This window comes from Pelodiscus sinensis, chromosome 2, assembly GCF_052426305.1.
Source record: "Pelodiscus sinensis isolate ZL-2025 chromosome 2, ASM5242630v1, whole genome shotgun sequence".
NCBI classification, from domain to species: Eukaryota; Metazoa; Chordata; order Testudines; family Trionychidae; genus Pelodiscus; species Pelodiscus sinensis.
In genome coordinates, this window is record NC_143053.1 from 114,910,524 (window position 1) to 114,923,014 (window position 12,491).

The following is a 12,491-nucleotide window of genomic DNA, read 5'->3' on the forward strand; positions in this document are numbered from 1 at the left end:
CAAAAGACACAAGTTTAATCCCTTCCCCTCCACAGTCCATGCTGGACTAGAATCAATATGGTGACAGCATGGTATTCTCCTGGAAAAGGGAATGCCTGGATATGTGCTAAATGCCCTATTTATGAGTTGTAAAGGGGATCTCATTCAAGACAGATCACCATAATGCAAGGCCTTGAGGAGGAAGTCATCCATTCTGGAGGAGCCCCTTCTTCACAAAGCTGAGAAGTTTCAGTCAGTATCATGCATTAAAAACATCTGTATAAACTACATATGCACAGTAACATTGGTAACTGTAGTCTCTCATTTCTTTAATACATACACACTTTGTCAAGATTAAATGGGACTCAAATAGCATCATCGGGGATCAGTAGAAGGGAAGAAACAGTGCTGAAAAAAAATCATAGTAAAGTGATAACACAAAATTACTTGAAGCCTCCTTTTAAATTGTGCATTTTTTTTTGGTAACATTAAAGCCCTCCTTTCACCTCTCTCAGGAAGAGAAAGTCTGATGGTCAAAACCGCATATAAACATCGTTAAAAAAGAAATTGCTTTTTCAATTCAAGGAACAGGTTTGTACTGCAGACAGTGTACTATGTTTGAAAAATAAAGTCGCTCTACAATGAGTGTCCAAGTCTAAACAACTTCTATAATGTAGTCTATAAAAAGACAAGACAAGAAATACTCCCCTGCCTGTATGTGCTTGCTGAAATTTCCTAACTTATTTGGACAATTTTCACCAAGCTTCTTGGATTTTCTGCTAAAAAAAATTATTTTCATGGATTCATTTCTGGAAACTCAAGGGATTCTGGAGTTATAGCAATGCAATTATGCACCTCACTTTCAGACAAACTAGAACTAGTCAAACCCCTTTTCGCCAACACCTCTTTCCTCATGACTGTGAATATCACAACCTCTCTCTGAGCTTTGATCTGTTTGCATTTTCAAGTGCTCCTTCTGGCCTAGTTGGGAGCTCAGTGACTTTGCTTCAATAGACATTATGTCACCCTTTAGCACATATGTAAACAGAATGTCTAACACCTTTATAATATACATCAGGCAAGTGTAATGCAAAAAAACTGACAAGATATATATTTATCTGCACCTGCATAAAGTAGCACGTTACTAATAAGAATATTTATATTGTGTGTATTTTAAATGCACTTTAGGACATAGAAATTGTGGTTTCTAAAGTAAGATTTTACCTTGGCTAAATATATCTTATGTTTACACAGAGGCTACAAATAAGTGATTCATCCTTATCTTCTTATTTCAAGTACTATGCTTCTATACTGTACTCTGAGTGGACATTTTCAAAATTATACTATTTATACACAAATATTTGATCCATTGATATTCTGAATTTATACTGAGCCAATTATTCTGAATTCTGATTATACTGAACAGTAGTGTAGAACAACACATGATACCACTGAACTTTTTAAAGTGGAAGTATCTTAGGGAAATGTTTATGAACTCTTGAGATTAATACTACAATGGAGCAAGACAATCATGTGCAGGACTCTTGAAACAGTAGCTGTGTTTTTAATTTGCAGAACACTTAGACTATGTCTACACTAGACTTCTTTCTGGAAAAAAAAAAGAAGAAGAATCCACTGTTGCTACTACTTGTTCAGTTCTGTCATTGTTAGCCAGTGTGTTCTAGTACAGGAAGAACTCCAGGAAACCACCGAGTTGATTAACTGCTCACAGCAGGTATAAACAACATAGAAGTAAGACACCATGGCTGCCAGCACCTCAGTAACTTAGTCTTCCTACCATTTGTATCCCCAGTGAAAGGGAACTCAATGAGGTTGCAGAGTGTAACTAAGTATCTTTACTGGAATTGACCAGAGGAAACAGAAGGTAGGATTTGGCCCAGCCACTTTGGTTAACAATTCTGCTGGAACAGAATTCCACTCACTGTCAAGCTGTTCTACTTGCTCCTATTTCAACTACCAAGATGGAAGATAAGGGGTAAAGTTTTCAAAAGTGCCCTTTCAGATACTAAATGAGACTAAGTCTCATTTGAAAACAATGAGATTCAGACTCCCCAGGATCTGATCCAAAGCCCACTGAAGTCATTGGGCATGAACGCAATGGGTTTTGGTCCAGGCCAAATATGTCCAAGTCATTTTTTAGAATGGATTTTGACTTCTAAGTCACTTACACACTTCTGAAAATATTATCCCAAAATTAATTTATGTCAAAGGAAACAATGCTGAATGCACAGACAGAAGCCCTGTTAAGTAACAAGATGTTACCATATAATACAAACCAATTTAAAAGGGAAGTATTTACATTCTCTCAAAAAACAGGCAGGTGGAATGGTACCTTAATGATGTACTGGAGGTCAAAAATGGAGAGATCAGACAAATACCGAACACTCCTCCCCCTCCCCCCAAAAAAACAAACAGAGAAAAAATTGTTGAAGGGAAAAAAGGGGGGGGAGAACCAAAGTTGTTGGGGGAAAAAAAAAAAAAAAGACTCCAAGACCATTTTGTGCCGGCAGCCTTGCAGACCCAAGTAAGCATGGGGGCGTTGGGAGCCAGGGGTGGGTTCCACGGCCACTCGGTCTGGGGCTAGCCATAGAAGCTGGAGATGCTGCTGACATGGTGTCTCTGGGGCTGGCCCCGGGCTGCCTGGCCATGGTAGCGGTGCCCCCAGATCACAGCTCCTCTGGGGACCAGCTCTGGACCGCATGCTTCTCAGTTTAAATCTCTGTGGTAATCACAGGGATAGGATCTCTGCTAGGGTTACCAGGTAGTCATTAAAAAAAAACAAAAAAACTAGACATGCTTCATGGGTTGAGGGGGAAGGACCAGCTGGAAGGGGAGCGGTGCTGGCCAGGAGGCGGGGGAGGCCAGGAAACAGAGCTAACGCGGGGGGAGGGGGGCAATGGGGCTGGCCGCGGGGCTGACGGGAAGCAGGGCTGGTGAGTGAGGGGAGAGGGGAGGTTGGGTGGAACGGGGATGGCCGCAGAATATTGGGGGTGGGGGGCCAGAGCTGACTGGGGGAGCTCACGAGGAGGGGAGAACTGGCCACCCAAAGCAGGGCTGACTGGGGAAGATCCGGAGCAGGAACCGGCCAGCGGGACACAGAGCTGGCAGAGGGGGCAGGGGAGTGAATCACCTGGTGGGGAGCAGGACTGACCCGGGTTGTGTAGAGTCTAGGGCGCTCCAGTCCCGCACAAGTCAGTCTGGCTGTGGCTCCACCACGCGCTTGACCGGCACGCACAAGCATGGACAGGGTTGCCCCTCCTCCTCACACGCAACCAGGGCTCCCAGCGCTGATCGCGCCCCGCCTCCCAGTCATTCTCCCCGTCCCCACCAGGCTTCCGTCCAGCGCCCAGCCGGAAAACCAGGAAATACTGAACATTGCACGTGTCCGGTATTTTCTGGATTTTTTATTTACCGGACAGAGGGTCCAAAAACCGGACATCTGGCAACCCTAGGCCAGATCAAAGCCCAAGGCCGGTTGCATCTGGTCCACTAAGAGGCTTTTGCTCACCCGTGATCTAACGTATATACTTTTACGTTACGTTAAGTGCTTCATTCTCTGTAAAAGAGTTAACCTAAAGTGTTTTACAATATGTCTTCTGTAAAGTCTACCCTTTGTGTTGTTGTTTTTTCCAATGCAGCTGGAAATCGGTCTGTGGTATGCACCCCTGCTGCTGCAGTTAGGTTTCTGCAGATTAGATAGCCCAAAAAAAAAAAAAAAAAAAGGACAGGCGATTACATGTTTAATGAACTTATGAAATCCACCTTCACTGATAGGACACACCCAGAAGCTAAAGTAACAAATTTCTTACCGGTACTACCATTTTGCACGGGCAGGGCACCCAGGGCAGGTTGCCATACAATAGTGCCTGCAAAATATTTAAGTGTGGGATGGAATGTAGGGGTCTCGAGGCAGAGGATTGTGGGGGTGGGAGGGGCTCAGGGCAGGGGGTTGGATGTGGGGGGTGCAGGAGTCACAGTCGGAGGTGTGAGTAGGGGCTCAGGCCAGGGGGATGTGTGTATGGGGGGAGTATGCAGGAGGCAGGGGTGCTATTTAGGGAAGGCAGGGGGCTGAAGCACCCTTTCCTCCCCCCCCCCCCCTCCAAGAGTCATACCAAGAACCTGCTTGCTCTTCCTCTTCATTGTCAGGGAGAAAGAAGAAAGCACACAGCACGTGTCACTCACACCTTTGTCCCCTTCCAAGCCAGGAGGGAAAGGAATGCAGGCACACATGCTGTGTGCTTTCCTCTCGCTCCCTGACAACAATGGGAAGGGGAAATATAGCAAGCAGCATCGTGGCAGAGATCTCAGGATGTGGCAGGCTTCAGGCCCCCTCTGCCCTGCTTCCATAAATAGCACTGGGGGAAGAGATCAAGAAGTCCCAGACTAGTGGGGGGCACCCCCCTCAGCTAGAGCTTTTAACCTGCCTAGCTGCCTTTTGCTTAGCACAGCAGGCAAGCCTCTGGAGCATGGCTGGGAGCAAGCACACTGCACCTCGTCCTGCAGCCAGGCCCGACAGCTCCTTGCTGGAGCAGAGCCCCAGGACACACTGGTTTACTTTCACTTCTGGGCACAGCTCAATACCCAGGTGATTGCTGCTAGAGGTTTCATAGCGTAGACATGCCCTCAGTAATTGGTGTAGGCGTTCAACACTTCTGGGAATTGGCCAGCAGGACCAAACCCATCAGCCAAAAATGTGTAAAAGGAAGATGGTGGCAACAGAGTGCCACGCGCTCTCTCTCCCCTTCCCCGCCCACTCTGCATGTAGTTCAGGCAGGTAAGCTTTGCAATCAGGCTTCTGAAGGTTGAGGAGAAGGCCAGCTGGGTGGCAAGCAGATGGAACTAGAGAAGCACTACTTCTCTACATCATCCTTCTCCTAGAAACCAAAGGGATTTCCTAGAGTAAAATAACCCTCAACGCTCATGTATTTACATGCAAAACTATGAACCATTTATATGCATCACTATGTGCCCTCAAGAACCCTTATGGCAAGGAAAAGCCAACTATAGTGAAGAATGCCCTGGCAGCTGAGGAAATAGTACAGAGAACAGCTAGGAAGCTTGGAGTCTGCATATTTACCTGAAGTTGCATAGACTTTCTTTACCAATTTCAGAGCATCCAGAATTTAAGGTGGCCATGCCCACTCATTTGATTGCTTGTCAGAGATGGGCTATCACATAAGCAGACAGAAACTCCCTGATCTTATGCCCATTCATTTTTCCATATAACTTTGGCCCAAGAGTTTCTATGGGTGTTCATCCTGCAGGCCTCGATTAAAAAAAAAAAAAAAAAACACATGTACCTTTCGATGGACTCTAGTCTCACAGCTACATTTTAAAATTTTAGATAACATTATTGCTGTAGATTAGGAAACTCATGGAATGCTCAACAGTCAGTATTTCAGCAACACAAGCTTGGAAGCAATTTCTTCCTGGATGGTAGTCATAGTTCTGCTGCTTACTCCTAGGACCCACATTTATCAAAACATCTATTTTAATATGACACTGAAGCTTCTTACTTCAAACTCTAAAAACTTTACAGAACTTCTTTGAAAATGGAGTTACAGTTTGCACATTGAACTGTATTGGAATACTGTCGGGGTTTCATTTTTCCTCATTATAAACTAAGTTTCACTAGGTCAGTTCCTTCCAGTCCCATTCCACTGTATAACACTTTTTAATATGTGTTTTCTGTTTTGCCATTGAAGTTCTCTTGGGGGAAGGGGGAGAGGAGGAGGAGGCATGGAACACTAATAAGATTCTGAAAATGAGCTTTGTTTAAAAATAAAGTTGATGTCTAAAAGAATTTATTTTAGCATCTCTCAATTACATACACCCTCCTACTGAGTTCCAAAGGTCAGTCACCATTCCTCTGGCAGAAGATTGGGTACTCTACATAGCCAAACCCCACCAACATCAAACAGAGGGATCATTGCTGAGAAACTCAGGTCATTCTTTGCTCCTGCCCCAGGACTACGCGTGCACTCCCTATACTGGTTCCTGCAACAATTTGGGTGCAATTGATGACTATCATATATAGCACACAAAACAAAGTGGCTTCAATCCAGATAAGGACCTTTGGACACTACCATATTATAAATGTTAAATGATAAGAAGCACTATTTAGTCATGCAAGCCCTAAACTACAAAATACAACTCAATTCTGTTTGTTTTTATTGGAAAAGATTAGGCTGAATTTCATTGCTCCTAAAACCAAATTGACAAACAAGAGGTATCTCTGGTCAAAAACTTTCAAGGATGGGGATGTGTTATACAGCAGTGGTCACCTACCAGTAGATTGGGATCTACTGATAGATCTTTGGGCCTCTGACAGGTGATCCTGACTGGTTTGGCCAGCAAGCTCTCAAGCATTGGCACTTCAGTTGCTCCTCCACCCACTGTCATGCTGCTTCTTCCCTCTGCTTTGGAGCTTTCCCTCAGGAGCCTCCTGCTTGCTGTGCAAGGTGTGGGGGCACTGATGTCAGGGTGTCCCTCCTCCCCTCCACTTCTGTACCCTGTCTCCACACAGAGAGAAGGGGATGGAGGGAGCTTAGCAATGCAAATCTCGTCACTCTCACACTTTGTGTGTCTGTGTCACTCTCACAAACACACCGTCCATCACTCTGATCTCCCAATCTAACACATATGTGGGGGCTGTTGTTACTATCACTGCTTTCAAAGTGAGTTATTTTTGGCTTGTCTGTGCATTTCATAATTTTCATCTCTCTCTTACGCTTAAATTTAATTCTTTGAGTAATGAGTTCTAGAATACCCAACTTTTCATGTCTGGAGTCATTATCCCAGTGGTAATTTCTGCTCCTGGAAGTGGCTGGCATGTCTCTGCAGCCCCTGAGAAAGTCAGAGCAGGGGGTCTCCACATGCTATTCCTTGCCTATAGAACAGTGGTCTCCAATCTTTTTACACGCAAGATCACTTTTTAAAATGACAGAACAAGTCAAGATCTACCGCCCTGCCCCTTCCTTGAAGCCCCGCCCTCTCTATTCTCCTCCTCTCCATCACTTGCTATCCCCAACCCTTATACTGCTGCTTCCCCCCCCCCCCCCCCAATTATTCTGTAGGAAGAGGTTTTTCCAATATTTGGCCTGTCTAGACTGGACCAATTGTCAGAAAAACCCCTTAATTCCTCGTGGAAAGAGGAATATAGGGGTGACCGAAAGTTCATGTTTGCTCTTCCACTAAAAGAAGCAGAAGAACAAACGTATCCCTGGATTCAGAAGAGTTTTTCTGGGATATCTCCAAAATCCTAAAAAACTCCTGCAATCTAGCCGTACCCTTGCTGGGTTGAGGCATGATGTGTAGGCTCTGGGGTGGGAATGAGGGATTTGGGTGTGGGAAGGAGTGAGAGGTGCAAGCTCTGGGAGGAAATCTGGATGCAGGAGGAGGTGAATAAGGGAACGCTGGCTAGGGGAGGGGGCTTCAAGCCAGGCAATGTTGGGGTCAGATGTAGGGTTAGGGTACTAAGCAAGCCACAGACTTCTGGATGTGAGGGTTCAGGAATTTGGGTTGGGGTATGGAAGGGGCTCGGGGCAGGGGGTTCCGGTGTATGATAGGCTCAGATGTAGGGTCTGGGAGAAAGGGCAGTGAAGGAGTGTTACGATGCTGTGGCCAGATGGGGGCTTGGCCCAAATTGGGGGTTGTTGGCCTGGTTTCATTTTTAAATAAAATACTATGTCAAACACAAAAAGTTTCTGCATTGTCTTTATTTCTGGGATGGACAGGGAACGCGTTTTGAGTCAGGGGTCTCTGACCCACAGAAAAGTCAGTTGGGGCCACACAAGTGAGATGCAAAAAAACCCTCCTCCAACCCTTCCCCCCCACCCCAAGCTTCACTAGTGTGGCCCCAACTGTGTTGGTGGGAGCAGAAGACATAGTACTGGGGAAGGGTGCTAGTGGGTGCTTCGGCATGGGACTGGGTGCCAGTGGGGGCAGGTTTCTGCAGCAGAGGACAGGGGAGTGGGGACAGACTTCTGTGGCTGGGAAGTGGGGAGAAGGAACAGGGGGCAGGGGAGAGGGAACAGGGTGCCAATGGGGGCACAGTCCCCTGCACCCGCCTCCTCCCAGGATTCCGCCCCCCCAGGAAGCCAGCGTGTGCCTCCTGACTCCCCCCTCCCGCAAAGCAGGGAACCCCCACACATGCCTCCCCCGAGGGTGACACACACATACACCCCCACGGCGCAGGGAAACCCCTGCGCTCCTCCTCCAGGCCGACTCACCCCTCCTGTAGTGCAGGGAAGCCGTCGTGCTCCTCCTTCGGGGACGACGCCCCCTCCCACAGCCCGCCCAGTACACCACAGACCTGAGGGAGGGGAGCAGCCAACGCACTTCTGGAACCCCTGGAAATGGCACGAAGCTGCAGGACTTCCGTCCACCCTGCGGGAAGCCAACACTACCTCCATTATCGCTGAAGGTAGGTAGTGGGGCTTCTCAGGGCTGGGGAGAAAATGAAGGGGCCTGAACACCTCACAATCGACTGGTTGAGGCATCACGATCGACCAGTCAATCACGATCTACTGGTTGGTGACCATGGCTGTAGACACTTGATCAGTAATGAGGAACTGTGGCCAGTAGAAGCTGTGGGCTCAGTGTCTGTAGATGAGAGGCAGCACAGGTCACCACTGAGCCATTCCTGTACATGCCAGCTGCTTTCAGGAGTGGTGCATGGCTAGGGCAGAATAAGACTGCCTAACTCCACTACTCAGAAGCCATCTCAGTCAAACAGTGCCCAGCCAGAGCCTGCTTCCTCAACCCCTCTTCTAGCCCTGACCTCTTCCTACACCCAACCTCCTGCCCCAGACATGAGTCCCCCTGCACCCAAATTCCTTCCCAGAGCTTGCCCCCTGAAGCCCCTCCTGGACTGCAATCTCCCACCCTGGGCTAAGCCCAGAGCCCCTTCCACACACCAAACCTTTTGGCACAAGACTAGAGTCTCTACCCCAACCCCCTACCCCAGCCTGGTGAAAGTGAGAGAGGATGGGGGGGGGGGGTGGAGTGGGCAAAGTCAGGTCTCAGAGAAGGGGTGGAGCAGGGGCAGAGCCTCAGAGAAGGGGTGGGAAGGAAGTGGGGCAAGAGTATTTGGATTAGAGGTAGATCTTACATTGCACTTAAATTGAAAAAGTGATCTTTTGATTAAAAAGGCTGGAGACCACTGTTATACAGGTATACACCACACCCACATCTCTGCCAATGCAAACCTAACCTGAAGAATGACCCTTGTTATTCTACTACTGGAACAGCTGTCCTGAACAGTGACTTAAGTTGTCTCAAAGGTTACTTAATGTTCTTCCACCTCACATTATTTTGTATTTATTGAAAATCAGCCAATAGCAAACAAGCCTCTGAGGGGAAAAGTTAGTCATCAGGTTGGTGCATATATCAGATTATCCAAATATAATTTGAAAATTATCTTCAAAATAAAGTGAAGTAGCAAAGCCTGTTGAACTGAAAAATCACATTATGATGATATGGCTTGAATTATATCAAATGCCATGTCCCTTCAATAATTCCTACTTTCTGGGGGAATTACACTGTGCACATGAAGTCAGAGGGATTCAATAATCTATTAGAACCTTTCTGCCTTTATCTGCTACAATCCAGTTAAGAATATAGCGTTCATTCAATATAACAATGGATGGGCAATTGAGGTATGGTTTGGGGGGGGGGGGGCAGAAGGGGTTGTGTTTGTTCTTTTGCATATTCATGCAGGACATGGTCATGAGCAACTAAACAGTGACTCAGGAACAAATATTGGTTTCCTCAAGAATCAACACATTCATCCTCCCAGGATCTCACTGCAAAATAAATAAATTGGCCATGGTGGGTGTGTGCATATCCACATGTAGAGCAGGCAGCCTGACTCTCCTCCCTCGGGCAAAAACTGTTGCAAAAACGTCTTATCCCTACCAGCTCCCAGTCACTGAATGCTTCACTGTCTTTAACCAATTAGCATTTGAAGGTGCAGCAGGGGCAAAAGGAGGGAGTCCATCCTGAAGCAGATATCCCCGGGAATGGGCAACGCCGAGCAGGTGCTTGTAAGAGGCAGCCCCGGGATGCAGCGAGGGATCACTAGCACCCTGCGAAAGCAGCGACTAGTGATGTGCCAGGGAGAACCGGAGCCGGCTCGAGTAAGATCTCCGCTGCCAGGGGGAGCCACGCAGCCCAGCGCCCCCAAGGCGGCTGCAGGTTGGCTCTGCCTCCCCGGCTCTCGGTTAAGCGCTGCCCACCGCTTCCAATGCCACCTGCTGCCGCCGGCCAGACCGCGTCTCCCTCCCGCCCCGGCCGGCAGCCCGGCACTCACCCAGGTTGACGAAGCTCATGACCATGTCCGCGTCGTTGAGGAAGGCGCTGTCCTGCGAGCCGGCCGAGGCGGAGCCGCCGCCGGGTCCCGGCTGGGGGATGAGGGTCTTGCGCTGCAGGGGGTGCGCGGTGGGGGGCTGCAGGCGGCGGGGCTCTGCCCCCGGGCCCTGCTCCTCCTCGCTGGCCAGGGCGTTGTACAGATCCAGCATGAAGAGGGGAGCCGAGTTGAGCCTGCCCGGCGGGGGCAGCTGGTGCTGGGGCGGAGGCGGCCGGGGCCGGTGCGGCAGCCCCAGCACGGAGAGGATTTCCTTCTGCATCTCCCGCTTCTCGTGCGACTTGAGGCGCCGGTAGAGGAATCCCGAGGAGGAGGCTGGAGGCGGCGGCTGCTCCCTGCTGCTGTCCGCCAGCAGCGCCCCCCCGGCGGGCAGCAGGGGCAGCACGGGCGGCGGGGAGCAGCAGCAGCTGCACAGCAGCCCGCCCCACCAAAGCAAGCCGAGCCTCAGAGGCATCGCTGCCAGCCGGGGGTCCGCTGCTGGCTCGCCCCTGAGGCAGACGCAGGGTGCCCGGCTCCTACTGCCCCCGGGCTGTGCTGCTCCCCGCGTCGGGAGTTAATTCATGGGTGGGGGAGGCGATGGGGTTAAACCTTCCCCCTGGAGCGCATGGCCCCGCTCGGAGGAAGGGCTGCGGGGGAGAGAGCAGGGCTGCTCAGGTGCAGCCGGGGTGCGCCCGGGAGAGGGGCGGGCGGCTTCCTCTCCCCCACCCCCGCCGGCAGCACACGCGCCCCGCCGAGCGAGCCCAGCTGCCCGAGCCCCCGGCGCAAGCCCGCTGCCCTGGGAGGGGCTGGGTTCCGATACGGGGTGGGGGGGGGGGGGGAAGAAAAGCAAAACTCTCTCCGGGAGAAAAGTCCCTGCAGGGCAGCTGGAGGCTCCTGCCGCTAAGGTCCCTCGGGGTCGGCTGCAAGGGGTGATGGTGGGGCAGGGAAAGTCACGCGCGGGCGCTGCTGCTGCTGCTCCTCCAGCCGCCGGGACAAGCAGCCTCGCCTCACTGAGGAGAGCCGCGCTCCGGCAGGTACCACACTCCGGCTCCCAGAAGCGCCCGCCCACCCCCAGTGACAGACAGCGCGCGCCGCCTCGCTGAGGCACGAGTCTCCCACTCCGACCCCTCCGCCGCGGCTGGCTCTGGGCTTCCCCAGCTGCGTCTGGAAATCAGCCTGGGGGTGCGGAGGAGGGTGCGCGGGACACAAGTGAAGGAGGGGAGGCCCTGGATTTGGTGCTGCCCTTGCTGCAGTTTTGTGTTAGGCGGGACTACCTGGCTGAGAGGGGGGGGGCAGGGGGGCTCTCTGGGTTTCTTGAGTGTCGCTTCTTTTTCGGTTACTGAAACTTGGGCGTGTGGTAGGGAAATGGTAAAACCAGTTGAAACTATTATGCAGCTTCCAACTGCTGCAAGAGCGTGAATCTCACCGGGTGGTATTTACAGCTGCAAAGGGATTAACTGTGTGTCCTTTGGGAGTCACACTGCATTGAAAAGTGGCAAGGGCAATATCCTTTGAGACTAGCTCAACCTCATTTGTGGTCCTTTTGCCAGCTATCACAAGTGGCACAGGGCTCCTCATTGTCATTCCATTCCTTCCCACCCAGTTCCATCCCAGCCAGGGGAGGCTATCTCTGACTTCTATGTTGTTTCATACAAGCCTGCCATTAGACTCTCCTGCTCATTAGTGTGTTCTTAAATGGTACTAAACAAAACAGCATCAATCCTCTTATTCATTAGCAGTTTCTCCCTGGTATCAAGATTCCCTTTCTGGGACCTGGATTCCATTCTGCTAGGTGCTGTATAAACACAAACCAAGAAACACAGAACTGGCCCCCAAAGGGTTTACACATTTGGAAATTATATTTAAAAAAAAAGTTAGCTAATGGGGTCTACAAGGGCCCTTTCCTGAAGATCCATTTGTGGTATTAAAGCAATATAAGCCCCTCTAGGTATTGTTTCTTTCTATATGTTGTAAAACATATGTCACTATAAATAATAAAATCTCCAACTGCCTACTAGATCCATAAGGTAATGTAAACAGGCAGTGTAATTATCTTCATAATGTGGATTTGCCAGTAGGTGCAGAGTTGTCTTTTAAGTTTTTAATTTGTTCTTTGCAGGGTCAATGCATGGTATTAATCTCTGTC

The 12,491-nt window shown here is 49.7% G+C and overlaps 1 protein-coding gene across 1 annotated transcript in view; it reads right to left on the bottom strand.

Moving 5' to 3' along the window:
* BMP6 (bone morphogenetic protein 6) overlaps positions 1–11,473 on the bottom strand; it is a 137,823-nt gene extending 126,350 nt beyond the window's left edge. The window contains exon 1 of the mRNA XM_075921280.2: positions 10,313–11,473. Within this exon, the coding sequence (XP_075777395.1) occupies positions 10,313–10,820 (508 nt within the window). The 5' untranslated portion in view covers positions 10,821–11,473. The remainder of the gene's footprint in view (positions 1–10,312) is intronic.
* Between the last annotated feature and the right edge of the window lie 1,018 nt (positions 11,474–12,491).